This window comes from Zonotrichia leucophrys, chromosome 9 (assembly GCF_028769735.1).
Source record: "Zonotrichia leucophrys gambelii isolate GWCS_2022_RI chromosome 9, RI_Zleu_2.0, whole genome shotgun sequence".
Lineage (NCBI taxonomy): Eukaryota > Metazoa > Chordata > Aves > Passeriformes > Passerellidae > Zonotrichia > Zonotrichia leucophrys.
The window spans coordinates 23,751,138-23,775,789 of record NC_088179.1 but is presented as its reverse complement, the minus strand read 5'-3'; the positions used below and the strand labels follow the sequence as shown (position 1 = coordinate 23,775,789).

At 49.1% G+C, this 24,652-nt stretch overlaps 2 protein-coding genes, 2 long non-coding RNA genes and 1 other non-coding gene across 6 annotated transcripts in view; 2 read left to right on the top strand and 3 right to left on the bottom strand.

The window, feature by feature from the left end:
• Positions 1-5,078, top strand: part of SMC4 (structural maintenance of chromosomes 4) — a 37,032-nt gene extending 31,954 nt beyond the window's left edge. The window contains exons 21-24 of one of the 2 annotated variants that reach the window (XM_064720997.1): positions 357-539; positions 2,781-3,013; positions 3,971-4,154; positions 4,779-5,078. In XM_064720997.1, the coding sequence (XP_064577067.1) occupies positions 357-539; positions 2,781-3,013; positions 3,971-4,154; positions 4,779-4,967 (789 nt within the window). In that variant the 3' untranslated portion in view covers positions 4,968-5,078. The remainder of the gene's footprint in view (positions 1-356; positions 540-2,780; positions 3,014-3,970; positions 4,155-4,778) is intronic. The other variant, XM_064720995.1, reaches the window with a different exon arrangement.
• Positions 5,079-5,221: 143 nt separating this feature from the next.
• Positions 5,222-6,755, bottom strand: LOC135451630 (uncharacterized). Its single transcript, XR_010441384.1, has 2 exons — positions 6,084-6,755; positions 5,222-6,033 (listed from the first exon to the last, which is right to left on the bottom strand). It is a non-coding gene; the product is annotated as an uncharacterized LOC135451630 (long non-coding RNA).
• A 6,937-nt stretch (positions 6,756-13,692) lies between these two features.
• LOC135451629 (uncharacterized) lies at positions 13,693-14,171 on the top strand. The gene is made up of 3 exons (XR_010441382.1): positions 13,693-13,715; positions 13,908-13,991; positions 14,080-14,171. It is a non-coding gene; the product is annotated as an uncharacterized LOC135451629 (long non-coding RNA).
• Positions 14,172-14,425: 254 nt separating this feature from the next.
• Positions 14,426-24,652, bottom strand: part of KPNA4 (karyopherin subunit alpha 4) — a 28,236-nt gene continuing 18,009 nt past the window's right edge. The window contains exons 11-17 of the mRNA XM_064721000.1: positions 22,309-22,440; positions 22,021-22,149; positions 19,041-19,145; positions 17,430-17,501; positions 16,702-16,864; positions 15,898-15,992; positions 14,426-15,056 (exon numbers count right to left, since the gene is read on the bottom strand). Coding sequence (XP_064577070.1) covers positions 14,958-15,056; positions 15,898-15,992; positions 16,702-16,864; positions 17,430-17,501; positions 19,041-19,145; positions 22,021-22,149; positions 22,309-22,440 — 795 coding nt within the window. The 3' untranslated portion in view covers positions 14,426-14,957. The remainder of the gene's footprint in view (positions 15,057-15,897; positions 15,993-16,701; positions 16,865-17,429; positions 17,502-19,040; positions 19,146-22,020; positions 22,150-22,308; positions 22,441-24,652) is intronic.
• LOC135452013 (small Cajal body-specific RNA 7) lies at positions 19,929-20,156 on the bottom strand. The gene has a single exon (XR_010441519.1). It is a non-coding gene; the product is annotated as a small Cajal body-specific RNA 7 (non-coding RNA).

Here is a 24,652-nt window from a genome sequence, read left to right as displayed (position 1 = left end):
CCAAAGCCTTAAATCAGGGAATTGTGGAATGGTCTGGCTTGGGAGGCACCTCCAGATGAGGATGTTCCTCAGGGACACCTTGCACTGTCCCAGGCTGCCCTGGGGCCCTTCAGGGGCCACACCATGAACTCAGTAACACCCCCATGGAAAGCAGAAATTCCTCTTCAGATCCCAGCTTATTGCTGTACAGGCAGGGTAGCATAAAGGGAATTTATTCTCTTTTTGACTCCCTATTTTAAAGGGACCTGTGGGAAGAATCTTGGAGCATTTGGAGATGAGAAATGTCCCTGTAGTGACCCAGAGCTGGTGTTGGAAGCAGCTCCGGGTGTGTTAAAGCTGCCTCCCTGTGCTTGCAGATGTCCAAGCTGGCCCTGCACGCCATCGAGGGCGAGGCCCCCGAGGAGCTGCGGCTGCTGAGCGAGGAGGAGCTGGAGGCGCTGCAGGAGCCCGACGGGCTCAGCAAGAGAATCGCGCTGCTGGAGGCGCAGCGGCACCAGCTCCGCCCCAACCTCGGCGCCATCGCCGAGTACCGGAGGAAGGTACGGCCGGGGGGGGACGGGATGGGACAGCCCCGAGGGGAACGGGGACAGCCCAGCCCTGAGGGGAACGGGACAGCCCCGGGGGATGGGACAGGGACAGCCCTGAGGGGAACAGCCCAGCCCCAGGGGACGGGACAGCCCTGAGGGGAACAGCCCAGCCCCAGGGGATGGGACAGCCCTGAGGGGAACAGCCCAGCCCCAGGGGATGGGACAGCCCTGAGGGGAACAGCCCAGGAGGACACCTGAGGAACCCAGCCCAGGGAACGGGACAGCCCTGAGGGGAACAGCCCAGCCCCAGGGGAACGGGACAGCCCTGAGGGGAACAGCCCAGCCCCAGGGGAACGGGACAGCCCTGAGGGGAACACCCAGCCCAGCCCCAGGGGACACCCGGGGAACAGCTCTGAGGGGAACGGGACAGCCCTGAGGGGAACAGCCCAGCCCCAGGGGACGGGACAGCCCTGAGGGGAACGGGACAGCCCTGAGGGGAACAGCCCAGCTCCAGGGGACGGGACAGCCCTGAGGGGAACAGCCCAGCCCCAGGGGACGGGACAGCCCTGAGGGGAACGGGACAGCCCTGAGGGGAACAGCCCAGCCCCAGGGGAACGGGACAGCCCTGAGGGGAACAGCCCAGCCCCAGGGGGAACGGGACAGCCCTGAGGGGAACGGGACAGCCCTGAGGGGAACAGCCCAGCCCCAGGGGATGGGACAGCCCCAGGGGGAACGGGACAGCCCTGAGGGGAACAGCCCAGCCCCAGGGGATGGGACAGCCCTGAGGGGAACAGCCCAGCCCCAGGGGGAACAGCCCAGCCCCAGGGGACGGGACAGCCCTGAGGGGAACAGCCCAGCCCCAGGGGACGGGACAGCCCTGAGGGGAACAGCCCAGCCCCAGGGGACGGGACAGCCCTGAGGGGAACGGGACAGCCCTGAGGGGAACAGCCCAGCCCCAGGGGATGGGACAGCCCTGAGGGGAACGGGACAGCCCCAGGGGATGGGACAGCCCTGAGGGGAACAGCCCAGCTCCAGGGGATGGGACAGCCCTGAGGGGAACGGGACAGCCCCAGGGGGTGGGACAGCCCTGAGGGGAACAGCCCAGCCCCAGGGGGAACGGGACAGCCCTGAGGGGAACAGCCCAGCCCCAGGGGAACAGCCCAACCCCGGGGGGAACGGGACAACCCCAGGGGATGGGACAGCCCCAGGGGGAACGGGACAGCCCTGAGGGGAACAGCCCAACCCCGGGCATCCCTGGGGACAGCCCTGAGGGGAACAGCCCAGCCCCAGGGGACGGGACAGCCCCGGGGGGACGGGACAGCCCAGCCCCAGGGGATGGGACAGCCCCGGGGAGGATGGGACAGCCCAGCCCCAGGGGGAACAGCCCTGATCCCCTCCTTCCTTTGGGAAGCCAGGAATTTGCTGTTCCTGCTATCAGCAGCTCATCCTTAGCCACAGTGCAAGCTGTTTCCAGGAGCTTCGTGTGCCTTTTGTTTCCCACTGTTTTGTGGAGAAAAGAAGAAACCTCACAACTTTATAAAAGTTGTAAAGCCCGGTATGCTTTATTACAACACGCGCCGGATGCAAGACTCCCCAAAAGGGCATGCGTGCCCCTGGAGATTTCAGACCTCCTTTTGTCCCCCTTCCAAATGCATATGCATACAGTTTCACAATAAGTTCATACATATTCATCTTGCATGACACTTAGCACTAATTCTTCTTTATCGGGACCTCGTGGTTTTTCTGTTTTTCTTTCTCTGTCTCCTTGCTGTCTCTGGAACGCGGCCTCTCCTTCAGCTTTAGCTCCACAGACCCTTCACCTCTCCCAGACACTTCACCTAGTTCAGGATGGATCCTTACTCTGTCTCACCACACCATCAATGTCGGGTGACAACATCCTGGGTGATCTTCAAGTCTTTTCCAACCTAAGCAATTCCAAGATTCTCCTGGGAATGTTTATTTTAACAGAATCAAGTCTTCCCAGCCAAGACAGACACACACAGTACTGGATTTTTTTCCCTCCTCACATCAGTAATAGTGAACCATTCAATAGATGAAGTATTTTTTATTTTGACACAGGTTTGGTTTTTTGTTTTCCCTCAGCAGCAGAGATGGGAAAAGAGAGAATTTGGGGGTTTTGTTTCAGGGCAGTTAGCCAGGCTGGGGAGAAGCAATGTTCAAATGGTAGGAAAAGTGTTTGGGTTAAACTGCAGCTGCTCTGAGTGCCCTTGGCTTTGGACACTTCCCCTGCAGGAGGAGCAGTACCTGAAGCAGGTGGAGGAGCTGGACAACATCACCAGCGAGAGGGACAAATTCAGAGAGGCCTTTGAGCAGCTGAGGAAGCAGAGGCTGAACGAATTCATGGCGGGGTTCAATGTCATCACCAACAAGCTGAAGGAGAACTACCAGATGCTGACGCTGGGAGGGGATGCTGAGCTGGAGCTTGTGGACAGTCTGGATCCCTTCTCCGAGGGAATCATGTTCAGGTTTTTAAAATACTTTATATTCCATTCATTTTTCATCATCATAGTCCTTTTTCCAACCTGTTTTTAAAGTAAATGGATCATGGGTTGTCCGGATTTCTCTGCTGTTTGAGGGGCCTGGAAAGGCCCGGGGTGGCCTTGGGGCAGCCCGCGTATCAAAGGACGAGAAGAGGCTTCAGTTCTTCTTTCGGTTTTTATGTTTATTAATTGTTTATCTAAAAGATTTTCTTTCAGCCCGACAGAGCTCTGCTCAGCAGCCAGCCATGAGCACACTGTCTGCCCTCCGGACAGTCACCTATCTTTATACCCATTGTTACGTGTACAATATTTATCATTTTTCCCCAATACCATTTATTCTTATAACTCGGTGCACTTTCAGTAATGACCAATCCCAAAGTGCCACCATCACCACAGAAGATGGAGGAGAAGAAGAAGAAGAAGAAGGACAGGACACGCCCCAATTCCTCCATCTTACTTCTCTAAACCCCCCTGTACAGAAATCCTAAACCCTGTGTCTCACCCTCTAATTAACCAATCCCTTCACCATTCACCCCGGTGAAACCCTCCTGTCCTCATACAGGTGTCGTCTCCTGTGTAGGGTCAAAGTCCAGCCACCAGACACTTCTGGAACATTCCAGGACTCCCGAGCCCCCCAAGGGTGCTCTCGGTGACACCTCAGGACTGAGATCTTGAGATCCGACAATGGGTGAACCAAGAAAGGCTCAATGTGGGCAAACAGTGACAGAAACCAGGAGAAAGAAAGATTAATTTCTTTCTCCTGGAAAAATCAGGAGTTAAAGCAGTTGGAAAGCTTTGAACTCCTTTCCCAGCACTTCTTTAATTCCCAGATGACTTCGTTCTGTGCAGGAATGCTGCCAGTGCAGATCCCTGAGCTGGGAAAGGCACTGAGGCTCAGCAGGCAGGAGCAGCATCCTCACACCCCACCCCGCTCTGTTGCAGCGTGAGGCCTCCCAAGAAGAGCTGGAAGAAAATCTTCAATCTGTCGGGAGGGGAGAAGACGCTGAGCTCGCTGGCGCTGGTGTTCGCCCTGCACCACTACAAACCCACCCCCCTGTACTTCATGGACGAGATCGACGCCGCCCTCGACTTCAAGAACGTTTCCATCGTGGCCTTTTACATCTACGTGAGTCCAGGGCCCAGCCCTCCTCCCCCAGAGGGACAGAGCAGCCACAGAATTCCTGGCAGGTCTGAGCTCTGGGCTCTGCAGTTTCACTGGATCACACAGAGTCCCCAAACCCATCAGCTTCAGCTGGGACTGATGTCTCTGTGGATCCCAGCTTGTGATCTCCCAACGTTCCTGGGATTTACACTTCCATGTCATTCCCATCAGTGTCTTTGATCTGGCAGTAATTAATTTTTTTAATTAATTAATTAAATTAATTTAATTTATTTTTTAATTTTTATTAATTAATTAATTTAATTTTTTAAAAAATTTAAATGCCTTTAAAACTTCTGCCCTCAGCATATTTAATCAAAGCAACCCCTTTAACACGGCTCCAGTTCAGGTAATCAAACATCATTATTATTATTATTATTATTATTATTATTATTATTATTATTATTATTATTATTATTCAGGTAATCAAACAATAACTCTGAATATTGAGAGTTATTATTAACTGACAGATCGGGAAGCCCTTGGGGGTTCCCTGCCTGCAGCTGCAGTTCAGACGTGGCTCTGTGTGCCCCAGCAGGACAGAGGGGATTTTGGGAATCTGGGCACTAACACAAATCCCTTCTGTTTCAGGAGCAAACCAAAAACGCCCAGTTCATCATCATCAGCCTGCGCAACAACATGTTTGAGATTGCAGACAGATTAATTGGCATTTTTAAAACCCAGAACACCACCAAAACTGTGGCCACCAACCCCAAGGTCCTGCCTGTGAAAGGACTGGAGGAACTCGGTGTCCCTGCGGGCAGTGTAGCTGAGACATGAGGAGAGGAAGCAAATTCCAGCCCACGGCTGCTGTTTGCTTCTATCTGATCTCATTTTGTATCATAGACTTTGTTTTGTTCTGTAGATTTAAAATAAAGTTCGTAAAAATTTTATCTTGTTGATATAATAAACCCAGCATCGATAAATTCCAGATTTTGAATGTCACGTAAAAATTGAGGAAAGAGAGAGGTAATTTGATGAAAAGAGAGAATGCATCTGGTTGGGCAGGGGCAGCACCAAAAACACAGAAGGAATGGAATTTAAGGAATCAGTGTCATTTAATGCAAAATTATGCAAAATAATTCAAAACTGCCAAGAATTATGGGAGAAGCTCAGCAGGGCAGAAGTTGGGAGAGAATTCCAGGAGGATGTTGAGGACTGAATTCCCCAGCTGTGGATGGAGGCAAAGCTCAGCTCCCCTCACCTGAAGTGGATCAGGACTCGAGTTCACAGGAAATCCATGCAATGCACAAAAGGAAGGGTACAGAAACAGAACAAGTGTAGAGATTTAACAACCCAGTATATTGAAAATAATAAAATAATGCTGGATTGCTGCGGGAGGTTTTCATCAGGAAGGGATTTCCTGCACAGCTGCTGCACTCTGGCCTGGTGAATGCACAGCAGGAATTGCAGAGCTGTGCCAGAGGAGCGTTCCTGGTGCCATGACAGCACCAGTGGCATCAGGGCCAGCACAGGATCGGGTGCTGGGGTTCAGCAGGAGCAGCCCAGAGTGCAGACGCTGCTGGTTGAGTTTGTGAGCCGGCTGTGGCTCCTGTGCACCTGCACACCACAAACCCTGCAGCACCTCCTCCAGCCCAGGATGGATCCCCACAGGTCCGGGTGGAGCCACAGCTGCAGCTCGTTCATCTTCTCCTCCTGAGGAGCCAACGCAGCTCCTTCAGCTCACCCACTCACTCAGTTCGGGTTTCCCAGCTCCGCCACCAGGGGATGGGATTCCTCTGAAATGCGGCCGTCGGGTTCATCCAGTGCACTCAGCAGAGCTGCTTTTTGTGCTCCAGGGCACCACCACGTTCCTTAAATTCTGCAGCACAGTTTCCCTGTCACCCTGCAGCAGTTGTCCCTAGTCCTTCACCCCGCAGCACAGTTTCCTGTCACCTGCAGCACAGTTTCCCTGTCACCCTGCAGCACAGATCCCTGTCACCCTGCAGCACAGTTCCCCTGTCACCCTGCAGCACAGTTCCCTGTCACCCTGCAGCACAGTGTCCCTGTCACCCTGCAGCACAGTTTCCCTGTCACCCTGCAGCAGTTTCCCTGTCACCCTGCAGCACAGTTTCCCTGTCACCCTGCAGCACAGATTCCCTGTCACCCTGCAGCAGTTTCCCTGTCACCCTGCAGCACAGTTTCCCTGTCACCCTGCAGCACAGTTTCCCTGTCACCCTGCAGCACAGTTTCCCTGTCACCCTGCAGCAGTTTCCCTGTCACCCTGCAGCACAGTTTCCCTGTCACCCTGCAGCAGTGTCCCTGTCACCCTGCAGCAGATTCCCTGTCACCCTGCAGCACAGTTCCCTGTCACCCTGCAGCACAGCTGCCCTGTCACCCTGCAGCAGTTTCCCTGTCACCCTGCAGCACAGATTCCCTGTCACCCTGCAGCAGTTTCCCTGTCACCCTGCAGCACAGTTTCCCTGTCACCCTACAGATTCCCTGTCACCCTGCAGCACAGTTCCCTGTCACCCTACAGCACAGTTTCCCTGTCACCCTGCAGCAGTTTCCCTGTCACCCTGCAGCACAGATTCCCTGTCACCCTGCAGCAGTTTCCCTGTCACCCTGCAGCAGATTTCCCTGTCACCCCGCAGCACAAAGTACGCTGCACCGCGCAGCACAGTTTCGTTACCTGAATGGATTTCACCTGCAGCTGTTGCCAACTGTAGCCCCACAGAAGTACCGATGTCACCCTGCAGCAGTTTCCCTGTCACCCTGCAGCACAAAGGAAAAGGCGCAAACCGGCAGCAGCACGGAGGAAATGTTCATTTACTGATGGATTTCCACCTGCAGGCTGGGTTGAACAGACTGGGAGCACAACAGAAAGGACACAGAAGACACCACAGAGTTGAGCAGAGAACAAAGAAGTTTTCCAGGGGAAAAACAAGCAGCAGGAAGCTGGGAAATGCTGGCTTTACCTGCCCCGCAGCCATCAGTGTGTAGGTGGATAAATAACTGCGTCAGAGCACAATCCCACCCCATTCTCCTGTGAAGGAATCCAAAGGTGGATTTGGCGTTGGGAAGGGGCTGTGGCAGCCCGGTCCAAGGGCAAAGCCCCAAGGAAGGAGCTGCCAGGTCCTGCTGCTCCCTCCTGCAGGACCGAGGCACAGCCAGGGCTGCCCCTGCTCCTTCCTGTCAGAGGAATTCAGTGCCAGCCTTGCCCTGTAAGAAATCCACAGCAATTCTCACTCAACTTTCACACTCTGCCTCCATCTCAGAGATGTTTCAAGACCAGTACAGGCATCACTTCAATCAAGACGTTTACAATTGGAACCTGTGCTGGGAATTATAACACCAAACTTCAAGAAAGCAGCAGAAACCAGAGCCAGGAGTTTGGATCCTTGAGGGTCCCTTCCAATACTCTCAGTGTATTTCATGATTCTATATCCCCCTCTATCATTCGATTCCATTGCCACGAGTAAATCTCCATCCCTTTAACTCTGTCAAAGCTTCAGGCCAGGAGCATTTACCTGTTCTGCACCGCACCGCCCGGGCAGTGGGGCCGGAGCGAGAAGCGCCAGCTCCAGCTGTCCCAGCAGCTCCGGGCACGGCCATGGACGGCTGCGGGCCCTGCACGAGGGACGGGAAAGGATCCGCACCCGAACCCTGCGGTCCCAGCGACAGCCCCGAGCTGCAGCAGGAGAAAAGCGGCCCCGACCCCGCGGTGTCCCGGGAGGGCGGCGCTCACCGGGCCGGGCCCCTCAGCGCCCGCCTGGGCCCTCCCGAGAGCTCCGCCCGGCGATGGAGCCGCTCCGGGGAGCTCCGCCCGGCGATGGAGCCGCTCCGGGAGCTCCGCCCGGCCATGGAGCCGCTCCGGGCCCCTCCGCCCGGCCATGGAGCCGCTCCGGGGAGCTCCGCTGGGCGATGGAGCCGCTCCGGGAGCTCCGCCCGGCGATGGAGCCGCTCCGGGGAGCTCCGCCGGCGATGGAGCCGCTCCGGGAGCTCCGCCCGGCGATGGAGCCGCTCCGGGGAGCTCCGCTCGGCGATGGAGCCGCTCCGGGAGGTCTGCTCAGCGATGGAGCCACTCCGGGGAGCTCCGCTCGGCGATGGAGCTGCTCCGGGGAGCTCCGCCCGGCCATGGAGCCGCTCCGGGGAGCTCCGCTCGGCGATGGAGCCGCTCCGGGGAGCTCCGCTGGGCGATGGAGCCGCTCCGGGAGCTCCGCTCGGCCATGGAGCCGCTCCGGGCCCCTCCGCCCGGCGATAGAGCCGCTCCGGGGAGCTCCGCTGGGCGATGGAGCCGCTCCGAGAGCTCCACTCCGCCATGGAGCCGCTCCGGGAAGCTCTGCTGGGCCATGGAGCCGCTCCAGGAGGTCTGCTCAGCGATGGAGCCACTCCGGGAGCTCGCTCGGCGATGGAGCCGCCCCGGGGAGCTCCGCCGGGCGATGGAGCCGCTCCGGGAGCTCCGCCCGGCGATGGAGCCGCTCCGGGAGCTCCGCCCGGCGATGGAGCCGCTCCGGGGAGCTCCGCTCGGCGATGGAGCCGCTCCGGGGAGCTCCGCCCGGCCATGGAGCCGCTCCGGGGAGCTCCGCTGGGCGATGGAGCCGCTCCGGGGAGCTCCGCTGGGCGATGGAGCCGCTCCGTGCCCCTTCTCTCCGCGATGAAACCGCCCCGAGGGAGCTCCTCTGCTCGGCGATGAAACCGCTCCGGGGAGCTCCGTTCGGCGCTGGAGCCGCTCTCGCCGCCCCGCTCGGTAACGGCCGCGGCCCTCTAATGGCGATGGCGGGAGCGGGGGCGGGAACGGGCGGAGCTGAGGGAGGGGATGGAGCCGAGGGAGGGAAGGGAGGGAGAGCAGCGACGGAACTGAGGGAAGGGCCGGAGGGAAGGAAGGGACGGAGGGAGGGCAGGGCCGGGCCCGCAGGGTCCCTCCCTCGGCCGGCAGGAGCGCGGTTTGTGGCGGAGCTCAGCGGGGAGGCTCCCTCAGGGCCAGCGGCGGGAACCGCTCCGGGGCTCAGGGGATGGGAGAGCGGAGCTGACCCCGCTCGGGGCTCAGGGGATGGAGGAGCGGAGCTGACCCACTCGGAGCAGACGGACACGGAGGGGATGAGGAGCGGAGCTGACCCCGCTCCGGGGCTCAGGGGATGGAGGAGCGGAGCTGACCCCGCTCGGGGCAGGACGGACACGGAGGGGATGGAGGAGCGGAGCTGACCCCGCTCGGGGCTCAGGGGATGGAGGAGCGGAGCTGACCCCGCTCGGAGCAGGACGGACACGGAGGGGATGGAGGAGCGGAGCTGACTCCGCCCGGAGCAGGACGGACACGGAGCCGGAGCCGGAGCCGCGCGTTCCTCCCCGCTCCGTGTCCCGCACCTCAACCTCCCTCCACAACCCGCGGGAAAATTCACCCTGAAGGCGGAAAACGGGAGACACGGAACCGCAACTTGTGCCAGCTGCTGACCACGGAAATTTAAATTATTTCACCTTTCTTTGAAGCTCATTTATCTGCCGAAGACACCTGAGAGGGTTTGGGTGGGATTTTGGGAAGGAATTCCGCCCTGGGAGGGTGGGCAGGCCCAGAGGAGCACCCAATGAAGGCTTTTCTCATATTCACATTATTCTCTGTTAATTTACAGTGCACTGAAGTTACTCTCAGCTGTTACAAAGTGCATTTGAAAGAGAAATGAAACTCACTTAATGTTGTGATCTTAATAATAATGCACCATCATTCCAAACTTAATCAAGTATTAAAACTACTGTGTAGAGAGTATTGTACAAATATCTGGGAAACAGCAAGAATTACGTTTCCAATAATAAAACCCCTCAAGCTCTAATCACAAATTACCCAACAAATCAGGAAAACCGTAAGGGGAAAACTACAGGAGCAGAAAATAAGGGAGCTTTTGACAATAATTCACAATACTGAGGGTTAGAGCATCTGTTGGTTTTCATCTGTTTGATGTACCTGAATTAAGAGGCAGCATTTCAAGTGCAAACTGCCACTCCAGGAATTAAATCAGCGATCAAAGCCATGCTCTGTACTGCTGATAGGAAATCTGACCCTCACCCACCTTTCCATCAAATTACAAAACTCCTGGAACACATTTACCAATAATTGGCATTTAAAGTTTCCCAAAATTGGTCCTTTTCTAGTAAAAGCAGCTTTTAGTGCTCTATAGAAATTTAAAATTGAAAGTATTGACATTTTAATGACAACTTAAGGAAAAGTCTTCCTCAGCTTTTAGGGCACAGCAAACCAGCAGGGTATAAATAGATGATTTATAATGGATCCACTGGCAAAAATGGGAATTATTGATGGAAATGAAGCTTCCAGCCCCTTCCTGTGGATTACACAGCAATATTATTTCCCAAGGATTCCCGTGCCCCCCGTGTCAATGGAGCAGCAGCCACAGCTCAGCCCGGGCAGTTTGTAAACTCGACACGTTTGCAGCTACTGAATATTCGATCCAGATGCAGAATTGCTGTAATTGCTGTAATTGCTTCCAGCCCCGCCACAGCCGGTGACACGCAGAGCTCAGGAAACATTGATGGTTCAAAGTGGCAAAAATCTGATTTTTAATCTGCAGACATCCCAAAGCCATGAAGTGACTCTGCCAGGGATTCCTTTGCCTTGAAATCCTTTTAATTTGTTATTATCTGACTGTTGTGTGCAGAAATTCAGAAATTCACAACTGACTGGGAAGGAAGGTGGGATGAGCTCTGTCCAGGGAATGCTGAACAGAACCTGGGAAAATTCCACTGCCAGCAGAGAAAGGATCAGCTTCTCTCAAGAAACCCCTTTCCTCTCATTCTTCTCAAATCCTAAAATTCCATGGCAGCTAATTGAATTTTTTTCCTTAAAATACAAATTCCTTGTTTTCCTTTATTCACATTTCCTATTTATCCTTTATTTCATTAAAACAAAAATCCCCACCTGGCACAGCTGATTTGTAGATTCATTTTTAATATTGTAAATATTAATATTTTAATAATTGTAAATATTATTAATATTGTAAATAATTTTCTAATTTAATATTGATAATATTGTAAATATTATTATTGTAAATATTTTCTAATTTAATATTGATAATATTGTAAATATTATTATTGTAAATATTTTCTAATTTAATATTGATAATATTGTAAATATTGTACATATTTTAATATTGTAAATATTTTTCTATTTGCTATCCTAAATTCAGATGAAAAGATAATTTTCTACTCCAAAATTCAGGATAATTCTAATATATATAATATATATAAATATGGATACAACACCCAAACTCAGTGATCGGTATTCCCAGAGGCAATTCCCAAATTATTTGTTTGTATCCCAGATTCCCCAACAAATCCCGCTTTCCCCCACAAAGGAATCAACGGCGTCACCTCAAAATGCAAATTTGGGGAAAAAAAGGCAAAGCCCGAATTGGCTCCGGTGGCGCCACCCTGTGGATATTCGGGAATATTTCACATTCCCGTGTTTTGGTGAAATAACGGGGACGGATCTGCTGGGAAGCAGGGAAGAGAATTTCCCTGTTAAAAACTCACCCCAAAGCCCCAAATCCACCCAAAAAATGGAAAATCTGGAGCAGCAACAACTCCAGGGAATTTTCTGGAGTTACATTATACCCAGGAAGTGCCCAAAAAGGCATTTTTTGGCATTAAATTTGGAGTTTTGGGGGTAGTTTTAGGAAAACAGAAGTTGCCACAAATACCTGTTATCTTCCCACCCCAACAAGAAAAGTTTGCAAAACAATTTGTTCCATTTTCTATGAACATCCCTCACAAAGGTGTCTGAGGGTGAAATTATGATTTACTGGTTTGAATTTTCCCTAGAACATTGCAATTTCCATAAAAAGCATTTCATTTCCCTCCTCCATGGATTCCTTACGTTTTCCATGAAACCAGTCCTGATTTATTCAGTGGATATACAAAGGCAATTAAGGAAAACTGAAATAAAATTGTGATTTTTTAACAATTAGAGCAAAATAACCCCACACTTCCAACCTGCGACACACAAATATTGAACAGGTAAAAACCTCAACCCAGAGCCTTTAAAAGTCACTTTCTTCACATAATCTCTGTGCTTCATGCTGAAAAAAAAATGTGAATATTCCATAAAGAAACAGGCAGGGCAGCAGGTTTGCAAGTTTTAATGTTTATTTCCCCAAGACAGCCTAGCCTGCACTCTACTTGGATAAATTCACAAGCTAGTTTTTCCGCTGCTTCTAGTTTTTAAACTTTTAACCATGTTTTCTGATGACAAGGAATGCTGCAAAAATACTCTAGTCCAACAAAGAGTTATGATCACAAAATAATCTTTTATCCATTCTACAGTGTTTCAGGATTACCAGCTGATTGGAAAACACAAGGTAGATAGAGATGCTGATGGTGGCTAACCTGGGATGGTTGGTTATAGCAAACTGTTGTTCATGCAACACTTGTGCTCAAAGGGGAAGGCACAGCATTTCCTACAGTGAGCCACCTTATCAAGAGTTCCCTTTGTACAAATCTGTAACATCACCTTGAATTTAGTGTGCACCACCTCAAAACTGAGGCATTCCTCCAATTATAAAAACACTTGCATCTTTTTTGTGCAAGTTTTAAAAATACAAAGTTTTTTTGTTGGTTTTTTTTTTTTTCTCTCTAAAGTGGCTCAAAATAGATTGTTCATGGCTGCCTACATCTAAGATAAAAAGAGTCTAAAACAATTGGATTAGGCATATTAAAGGTGTTCAAACCATGACTTGATTTGTACATCTATTCACACCTCTTTTTTTCGCTCTTTATTCAGCAGTACATATGCACCAAATTTCATTTTTAGACGTTTCCATATCATTTTCATAGAAAACAAAGTTTGAAAACAAGTAACATTGAAACACAGCACGGTATCCTACCACAACAGAAACATTTTGGTTACAGGACTCAACCAAATCTAAAAATGAACTATGCTGGAGATTACCACATGCAAAGGTCTCGTGTTATCTTTGAAAATGAAAAGGATGAGGTTTTATTACCACATTTTACTGCTTTCTACTATTATGGCAACTTGTGTACTGCAACACAGTCTAGTTTGAAGGGAAATGGATGATTTTTTTTTGTTTGTTTGTTTGTTTTTTTCCATGCAAAAATCTACAAATTAGTTTTGATGATATGGAAAAGCTTTTCATAACATCAAACATTCATCTGGTGCAAATGCACAGGGAAGCCTTCCTGAAATTCTGACTTTACAAACAACTAAGAAGCCGTAACAGGAAAAAAGAAATTGAAAAGAACTGAAAGAAAAAAAAAAAAGGGGGAAAAAAATAAAATAAAACAAAAACAAAAAGAGGAAAACACAGGCTGCAGGAGTAAACCAGAGTCTGCTGCTAAACCGGTCTCGGTGTGTCCAGTGTAAGTCAACACTTGTGAACTCATTGGATGATTTCAGGTTTCTCAGCCCCTGGAGGCGACTCAAGCTCGCACCACGCTCACAGACAGCCACGGGCACGGGCACAGACACAGACACGCGGCTGGCGCCGCCCTGCCGGGCAGAGCCACACACTCACTGCGGGCACCACTGCGGGCACTGCACCAGAGCCCACACACTCACTGCGGGCACCACTGCAGGCACACAGCCACCATAGCCCACACAGCACTGCAGTGCACCAGTCACATCACTGGCACTGCACCAGAGCCCACACACCACTCACATGCGCGGGCACCGAGTCAATCACTGCAGGCACACCAGAGCCCACACCACTCACTGCGGCGCATCACAGAGCCACACACTCACTGCAGGCACTGCAGGCACCAGAGCCCACACACTCACTGCACCAGTGCAGGCACCAGAGCCCACACACTCACTGCAGGCACCAGTGCAATCACTGCAGTGCACCAGAGCTCACACACTCACTGCAGGCACCACTGCAGGCACCAGTGCAGACACTGAAGTGCACTAGAGCTCACACACTCACTGCAGGCACCAGAGCTCACACACTCACTGCACCAGTGCACACACTCACTGCAGTGCACCACAGCTGCAGACACTCACTGCACCAGTGCAGACACTCACTGCAGTCACTCACTGCCACCAGAGCTCAGTCACTCACTGCATGCACCAGAGCTCACTCACTGCATACACCAGAGCTGCAGTCACTCACTGCATACACCAGAGCTGCAGTCACTCACTGCACCAGTGCAGTCACTCACTGCACCGCACCAGAGCCGCAGACACTCACTGCACCAGTGCACTCACTCAGCACCAGGCTGAGCACTCACTGCCATGCACCAACTGCATGCACCAGGCTGCAGGCACCACTCAGTCACTCACTGCACCAGTGCAGTCACTCACTGCACGCACCAGAGCCGCAGACACTGCACCGCACCAGAGCTGCAGACATTCACTGCAGTCACTCACTGCACCGCACCAGAGCTGCAGGCACCCCTGCAGGCACTGCATGCACGCTGCCATCACTCACACGGGGCTGCAGAGCAAGGCCTGCGCTCTCCCTGCCCTGCCCTGGGCGCTGCTGCTGACGAGGCTGATGATGAGAGTCCTCGGCAGGGCCGTGCTCCTCCTCAGGCACTGCAGAGCTGGGACCTGGAGCCCTTTTTCTTTGAACAATCTAAAGAAGCATTCAGTGTGAAGTTTGTCATTACATTTTGCCACTCATTCTCACTCGCACCCACTCGCCATCTTGACTTCATTTGGGCTTTTCTGTGATTCCAAATGAAATCTTCACGTTTACTTTCCCGATTTAATGCAGCAGCGGATCCCATGAGCCAAGATTGATGGATCAAACCTTTTTTTTTTTTTTATTCAGTGCTGCATTGTACCTAAACTTCCAAAATACCACTCTAAAACTGGAACCCTTCTGCTGGTACATTGGCAGATGAATTGAAACCAAATGTTCCGCCTTGGATCGCTTCTGGAACAAGGCTTGGATCTTCATCAATCTGCAATGCAAGGGGGACATTGTGAGCAGGGACACAACAAAGGAGCTCTCTCCTCACCTCCCTGCACCCAGCCCTCCCCTGGTTTAGTGACAGCACCAAAATGAAGCGATTTAAACCCAAATGTTTGGTTTGTATTTGTCAGGGAGGGCTACATGGCACCCCTAACCCTCTTGTTGACACAATTTTCTCTCCTGGAAAACCTTCTGGGAGTATCAGAAACAATCTCAATCCTTAGGAGAAGACCTCTAAGCCAAGGCAGGACTAAGCCCAAACTGACACTGGATTAAACTCCAAGTCCAGCTGTAAATGCCAAAGTTGAGGTGCTGAACAAGGCTTGGGTGTCACTGCTCACATCAAGGTGAAATGCAGCACAAAAACCCTCCCAAGTGCAAACAGCCACGAATGCAGCTGAACCCGACCTTGTCTGCAGTGACCAAACCCTCCCTGCACGGCCCAGACTGCAGGGCTGCCCTTCCCTCTGCAATCAGCTTCCTGATGAGTGCACAGAACCAGCCCTGCCTCTGGTTTGTGTTCATGTCTGACACACAACAACGCTCCTGAGCAGCACATCCACCCCTGGCATTGCCCAAATACCCCAACTCTGTTTCTGGGAGTTTATCCACAGGGCAGGGTCAGGCTGGGAGCTCAGAACTATTCCCAGCCTGGCATTTAATCCCTGCAGATGAGCCCTAAATGAGGCTCCAGATCTGCTTGAGCTGCCTCAGCAGTGATGGCAGCAGGGTCACACCAGGGCTCAGATCCTGTCTGGAGCTGCTGCCCCTTCCCTGCAGCACAACTGCAACTGCAACCCACGAGCACACTGCAGGGGCTGCACACTCACATCATCTGAGGAGAAGAACTGGTCAATGATCTCATAAGCCAGTTTGTAGATGTCTTCATTTTCATGGTTTTGTAGCTGTTCAATTTTCTCCAGGCCTGCAACCAACACATAAGATATCTCAGAAGAGCAAGTTCAGGCCAGACAACTTCCAACAAAGAATTTAAAAAATACATTGGGAATAGAGTTATGAATGATCTGGTTATGAATAAAATGCTGTTGAACCCACCTGGCATATTTATATATATTTTATACATGTAAACTCATTAGTTCAGTACACAGATTTGGTATTTTAAGGACTATTCTACTCCATGTTAACAAATCCCACAGGTTTTCACCTGTGCCCAAATTTACTATCACTATTCTTTCATCCCTGAAAAGTTTCATTTAACTTAAACCACACAGAATATGGAGAAAAGTCTCAAACCCATGAGGAAATTAAGGTTATTGCATTTTCACAACCAGTGTATGTAGAATTATTTGTTCTAAGTTCACCTGGACATGACTTGTGCATGATTAAGGTAAGCACATCACCCCCACACTGACTAATTTAGTTTCTGTTAATTAGACTAATTTGTCTGATATAAAGACTGTTACAAAATTAGCACCTCATGAACTTTACTGCCGTTATCCTGCTCTCCACATTTTATCTGATCATGCACTTGGGAAAAGCTGTGGATATTCACCTGATAGGCATGAAAAGGGTGCTTTAAAACAGGTTTGCTTAAAATATCTGTGCCAACAATAAAGCCAGCACAAGCAGGATGCCAGAGCAGCAATCCCTGATGAAATCCCTGCCCCTCCTACCTCCACACTCTTCTATAAGGTTGGCTATGGTTTCTGCTTCCTCTTCAGCCATTTTTAATATATTACTTAGTCCATCCAGAACCACCTGCACAACTTGTGCATCTTTTACTGTCAGCAAATTGCAAAAGGGAGGGATTACATTTTGTTGAATCAAGTAAGCCACCTGAGGGGAAAAAGCCAAGAGTTAGAGCAGGAAGGTGGCAGCAGCACAGCAAACCCAGATTGTCAGAGCCACCCACCCAGCCCAGGAACCCCCTCTGGGGAACTTTGGGTATTAAATTACAGAGATTGGAGATTTACAGCACCCCAGGAGCAAATACTGTGCATTTTTAAGTGTCAGATAAGGAGTTCCAACCTCACCTCTACAGAGTGACAGCACCAGCCCAGCCATGCCACAAATCTCTTACTCTGGGCTTACAAGGGGCTTGTGTGTCCCCTACTCAGGGGTTACTGTCCTTTTAATGAGCACATCCTTGTGGTGGGGGAAAAAAGGTAAAAGAAATGTGGAATGCTCGAGAATCCCATCAGAGCCTGGCTGAAATCACCCATCCCAAAAGAGCTTCCAACAAAGCCCAGGGATGCTCCTGCCCTCAGCTCAGCCCAAACAAGGACAGGCCACTCCTAAATCCCATGGGGAGAAGGGAAAGTCCTGAACAGAGAAGGAACACAGACACCCACAACCCCAGCACCTCCCAGGGCAGGAAATGCTGCCCCAGAGCTGCACTCACCTGGTCTTTTCTCCCGCTGATTGTTAAGTTGCTTATTGCCCAAGCAGCTTCTTTCTGAGTCCCAAAATCCCCCTGCAAGCACAAGCAGAGGCAGAACAGTCACCCCAGGGTCTGTGCCAGGCAGGGCTCCCACAAATCTGAATTGTTACAGTCCCCTGTGCAGGGAGTCACTGCAGCAGCTCAGTGTGAGGGAACAAATAAATTCTGTCCTGTTGGGAGTCTCTGTGTGCCCATCCCTGCCTACAGCCAGGGTGGGGAAGGGAAAAGGAAAAGGGGAAAAAGGAGAGGAGAGGAGAGGAGAGGAGAGGAGAGGAGAGGAGAGGAGAGGAGAGGAGAGGAGAGGAGAGGAGAGGAGAGGAGAGGAGAGGAGAGGAGAGGAGAGGAGAGGAGAGGAGAGGAGAGGAGAGGAGAGGAGAGGAGAGGAGAGGAGAGGAGAGGAGAGGAGAGGAGGAAGGGAAAGGGAAAGGGCAAAAGGGAAAGGGCAAAAGGGAAAGGGCAAAAGGGAAAGGGCAAAAGGGAAAGGGCAAAAGGAAAGGGCAAAGGAAGGGCAAAAGGGAAAGGGCAAAAGGGAAAGGGCAAAAGGGAAAGGGCAAAAGGGAAAGGGCAAAAGGGAAAGGGCAAAAGGGAAAGGGCAAAAGGGAAAGGGCAAAAGGGAAAGGGCAAAAGGGAAAGGGCAAAAGGGAAAGGGCAAAAGGGAAAGGGCAAAAGGGAAAGGGCAAAAGGGAAAGGGAAAAAGGGAAAGGGAAAAAGGGAAAGGGAAAAAGGGAAAGGGAAAAAGGGAAAGGGAAAAAGGGAAAGGGAAAAAGGGAAAGGGAAAAAGGGAAAGGGAAAAAGGGAAAGGGAAAAAGGGAAAGGGAAAAAGGGAAAGGGAAAAAGGGAAAGGGAAAAAGGGAAAAAGGGAAAGGGGAAAAGGGAAAGGGAAAAGGGAAAGGGGAAAAGGGAAAGGGGAAAAGGGAAAGGGGAAAAGGGGAAGGGGAAAAGGGAAAGGGGAAAAGGGAAAGGGGAAAAGGGAAAGGGGAAAAGGGAAAGGGGAAAAGGGAAAGGGGAAACGGGAAAGGGGAAACGGGAAAGGGGAAACGGGAAAGGGGAAAAGGGAAAGGGGAAAAGGGAAAGGGGAAAAGGGAAAGGGGAAAAAGGGGAAAGGGAAAGGGAAAAGGGAAAGGGGAAAAGGGAAAGGGGAAAAGGAAAGGGGAAAAGGAAAAGGGGAAAAGGGAAGGTTGGGTTGTTTACAGCAAGGCAGGCAGGAGCTGCAGCCCTGCACTCTGCCAGCCCTTATCAGCAGCTGCCACATCTGCAGGGCCAGCTGAGCCCATGGCAGCTCTGATAAAGCCCTGCAGGCTGCAGCAGCACCTCAGGGCTGGGGTGACACGGAAAATCTCCAATCTTCCCTCACAGATCAATAAATTGGCAGTGAACAGAGCTATCTGTGACCAGCTCTGGGTTATTTGTCTTTTCCCTTGAAAGATTCCCACATGGTTTTGCTGTTCCCTCCTTCTGCCACAGCAGGCCCTTGGCAGCACAGAGAGGTTTGGGAAATCACTTTTTAACAGACACCAAGAGCTGGAAAGCAGTGCAGGATTTGAAGGCCAGCACCAGTGCTTGGGATCTGACCTTATCTAGAAGATGGATTATCATTGGAACAAGGTTTGCATCTATTACTGCCTGAACTTGCTGCTGGTTTCCTGCAGTGATGTTGGATAGGAACCACACTGCTTCCTGCAAAATAAAACACCAGGAATTAATTAATTCACAGAAGGATTTCACATCATTGATGTGCACTGCAACTGGCCAGCCTGGAACACAAGCAAACATTCCCTCAGCCTGACTGTGCAGAGCTGAAATCTTGCTGAGACAAACCAGAGGCACAACCTCCCCTCAGGAGGCTCCACCAGGCTCCTCAGCCTCTCACTGCTACCAGCTTCAACCAAACACTTCACATTAAAAGGAGAAATTATTTGGAGACAGAAAATGCCAAATGAGCATTTCTGGTTGCTTCCAGCACTGCCAATGAGCAGGTTTCAGGATTCCTGACAGGACTACAGGATTCCTGACAAAAGCCTTATTCCAGACATGACAGTTCTTTACCTCCTTCCCAACATGACAGTTCTTTACCTCCTTCCCAATGGCTCTCCTTGGCTTCAGGAAAATGCAGCACTATCAATTCAACACCTGATTTTTAACAATACTCTGCAGTTTCTGACTCTTTATGCTCATTGTGTCCACAAGGCCAGGACTCTCCTGCCAGGCAAAGAACAGATCTCTGCCTCAGCAGCCCCTCCCTCAGCTCCCTTTCAGAGTGGCAATCCAAACTTTAATCAACAAATAACAGTTTAAAATACAATTTCAAGTATATTCAGAGTTCCAACCTTCTAAAATCCTACAGCTGATAGATTTCTCATCTCCTAGCAATCCTCCACCATTCAGCCTCCCTGAATGAGAACTTTTTAACTGTGAATTTCAAGAGAGGCTTCAGCAGCGTTCATCCCTGACTCTCTGAGATCAGAGCACAGGATCTGGTGACCCTGGAGACACTTGGGCTGCCTGGGCTCTCCTGGTGGGCGTTTGTGGGGCTTTAATCACAGGCAGTGTTGCAGAGGGGCCCCTGAGGTGCCCAACACGCCTCAGATGCACTCCTGGCTCAGCACTGCCATCAGTGCCCCCAGGAGAGCCCCCACACACACCCCTCACACACCCCTCACACACACACAGCCCTCACACACATCACACACACACACCCCTCACACACACAGCCCCTCACACACACACACCCCTCACACACACCCCCACACACACACACACCACACACACACACAGCCCCACACTCACACACACACAGCCCCACACTCACACACACACAGCCCCACACACACACACACACAGCCCCACACACACACACACAGCCCACACACACACACACACACACAGCCCCTCACACACACACAGCCCCTCACACACACACAGAGCCCCTCACACACACACAGAGCCCCTCACACACACACCCCTCACACACACACCCCTCACACACAAACACCCCTCACACACAAACACCCCTCACACACAAACACCCCTCACACACACCACATACACACACACACAGCCCCTCACACACACCACACACACACACACAGCCCCTGTCTCTGTGTCATCACCTCTCAGAGCCAGGGTAACCCATCAGGGCACAGCTCATGTGCTGACAGATCCTACACAATCAGCAGCCAGGCTGGAGATAGAAAGCTTTGATTTCCTACAAACACTGACATTCCTGTCCTTCCCTATGGATATTCACTCAATTCCTTCCCTATGGATATTCTTTCAGTTCCTTCCCCATGGATATTCACTCAATTCCTTCCCCATGGATATTCACTCAATTCCTTCCCTATGGATATTCACTCAATTCCTTCCCTATGGATATTCATTCAATTCCTTCCCTATGGATATTCACTCAATTCCTTCCCCATGGATATTCATTCAATTCCTTCCCTATGGATATTCATTCAATTCCTTCCCTATGGATATTCCTTCAGTTCCTTCCCTATGGATATTCACTCAATTCCTTCCCTATGGATATTCACTCAATTCCTTCCCTATGGATATTCACTCAATTCCTTCCCTATGGATATTCACTCAATTCCTTCCCTATGGATATTAACTCAATTCCTTCCCTATGGATATTCACTCAATTCCTTCCCTATGATATTCTTTCAATTTATTCCCTATGATATTCTTTCAATTCCTTCCCTATGGATATTCACTCAATTCCTTCCCTATGGATATTCACTCAATTCCTTCCCCATGGATATTCACTCAATTCCTTCCCTATGGATATTAACTCAATTCCTTCCCTATGGATATTCACTCAGTTCCTTCCCTATGGATATTCTTATTTCAGAATTCCTGATATAACTCAATTCCGTCCCTATGGATATTTACTCAATTCCTTCCCTATGGATATTCACTCAATTCCTTCCCTATGGATCTTAACTCAATTCCTTCCCCATGGAACTTAACTCAATTCCTTCCCTATGGATCTTAACTCAATTCCTTCCCTATGGATATTCACTCAATTCCTTCCCTATGGATATTAACTCAATTCCTTCCCTATGGATATTCACTCAATTCCTTCCCTATGGATATTCTTTCAGTTCCTTCCCTATGGATATTCTTATTTCAGGATTCCTGACATAACTCAATTCCTTCCCTATGGCTATTCACTCAATTCCTTCCCCATGGATATTGACTCAATTCCTTCCCCATGGGTATTGACTCAATTCCTTCCCTATGGATATTGACTCAATTCCTTCCCTATGGATATTCACTCAATTCCTTCCCTATGGATATTCATTCAATTCCTTCCCTATGGATATTCACTCAATTCCTTCCCTATGGATATTCTTTCAATTCCTTCCCTATGGATCCTAATTTCCAGAAAACAAATCAGTATTTGCTGCAATTTGCCACGAACTGGTGGAAGGAGTCAATTATTCACATCTTTATGACACGACACAAAGTGGAGCCCCAGCTCAGGCAAATATAGAAGTTCTCCATCAGGTAACATCCCTGGTGTTATTAATTATTAATTAATATATAATACCTTATTAATTTTTTCTTTGGGATGTATCAGAAGTGCTGGGAAATGGGAGAGAGCTTCACAGTTGAGAACCACCTGTGTCTGCTCGTCGGTGCCAGTGACGATGTTCCCCACAGCCCTCAGGGCAGCAGTCTGAAACAAAACCAAACATTTCCTCTCAAAACAACCCTCTCAGCAAACAGAAAGGTTTTATGCAAATGCTGCAGCACACGGGAAAAAAATATTTATTATATTTCAATGTGAGTTACTGAAAGGATTTTGGGTCACCTGCTCAGTGTGAGCCAAACTCACCTGGACTTTGACTTCCTGGTGGCTGAGGAGAGGAACCAGGTGAGGGACAATGCCAGAGTCTATCACCATCTGGATCTGCTCGTTGCCAGCATCCGTCAGATAGGAGAGGGCCCAGACTGTATCTACCAATATCTGACAGGAGACACAGCACAGCTGATCCAGAGCATGCATTGAGGGGTACACTGATAATTAATCTGAATTGATATCACACACTGATCCAAAATCATGGATTTATGGGTACACCGACAATTAATCTGAATTGATATCACTCACACTGATCCAAATCATGGGCATTTACACACTGACAATTAATCTGAATTAATATCACACACGCTGATCCAAAGCATGGGCATTTATGGGTACACTGATAATTAATCTGAATTAATATCACACACTGATCCAAATCATGGGCATTTATACACTGAATTAATCTGAATTGATATCACACACACTGATCCAAATCATGGGCATTTATACACTGAATTAATCTGAATTGATATCACACACACTGATCCAAATCATGGACATTTACACACTGAATTAATCTGAATTGATATCACACACTGATCCAAATCATGGGCATTTATACACTGAATTAATCTGAACTGATATCACACACACTGATCCAAAGCATGCATTGATGGGTACACCGACAATTAATCTGAATTAATATCACTCACACTGATCCAAAGCATGGACATTTATACACTGAATTAATCTGAATTGATATCACACACACTGATCCAAATCATGGGCATTTATACACTGAATTAATCTGAATTGATATCACACACACTGATCCAAAGCATGCATTGATGGGTACACTGATAATTAATCTGAATTAATATCACACACACTGATCCAAATCATGGGCATTTATACACTGAATTAATCTGAATTGATATCACACACTGATCTAAATCATGGATTTATGGGTACACTGACAATTAATCTGAATTAATATCACACACACTGATCCAAAGCATGGACATTTATACACTGAATTAATCTGAATTGATATCACACACACTGATCCAAAGCATGGGCATTTATACACTGAATTAATCTGAATTGATATCACACACACTGATCCAAAGCATGGATTTATGGGTACACTGATAATTAATCTGAATTAATATCACACACTGATCTAAATCATGGATTTATGGGTACAATGACAATTAATCTGAATTAATATCACACACACTGATCCAAATCATGGACATTTACACACTGACAATTAATCTGAATTAATATCACACACACTGATCCAAATCATGGACATTTATACACTGAATTAATCTGAATTGATATCACACACACTGATCCAAATCATGGGCATTTATACACTGAATTAATCTGAATTGATATCACACACACTGATCCAAATCATGGATTTATGGGTACACTGATAATTAATCTGAATTGATATCACTCACACTGATCCAAAGCATGGACATTTATACACTGAATTAATCTGAATTGGTATCACACACTGATCTAAATCATGGGCATTTACACACTGACAATTAATCTGAATTGATATCACACACTGATCCAAAGCATGGATTTATGGGTACACCGACAATTAATCTGAATTGATATCACACACACTGATCCAAATCATGGACATTTATACACTGAATTAATCTGAATTGATATCACACACACTGATCCAAATCATGGATTTATGGGTACACTGATAATTAATCTGAATTAATATCTGTGTGCATGCACATGCAGAAAAGCCAGTTTAAGCAGCAGGAAATGTGAATATTTCAACTGACAGCTGGCAAAAATATTCAGTGAGTGTTGTTTCAGCTGACAGCTCTTAACTGGCTCACCAATACAGGAATTTCCAAAATTCTAATAAACTTAATGTCACCTCCATAGAGACAAGAAATTAAATCACATAATTACTACAGGAATAGCAAAATTAATACAGACATATTTTTTGCAGAGCACTGTTGCCATTAACTCAGCTACAATTTCTTTTGGAAGCAAAGAATTAATCTCAAATTCTGATTTATGTTCAGACAAAAAGCTGACTCATTCCATAATTTCAATGAAGTTTTGCTCATTTACTTCACTTTTAAATAATAATTTCATATTTAACACCTCAGAAGTCACAGCTAACCCTGACATTTGACATGTGCAGCAGACACTGCTTTTCCTTTCATTCACACTGATTTTCAGTACAAATTTAAGTGCTAGGCAAAAAAACCTTCTGTATTTCTCTGTGAATGAATGCTCACAGGAATAAAAATAGAAAGCAGTTTCAGTCATAAGGGCAGGGAAAGTACATGCAAATAAACACTTGCAGAGACAGAAACACTGGGGAAAA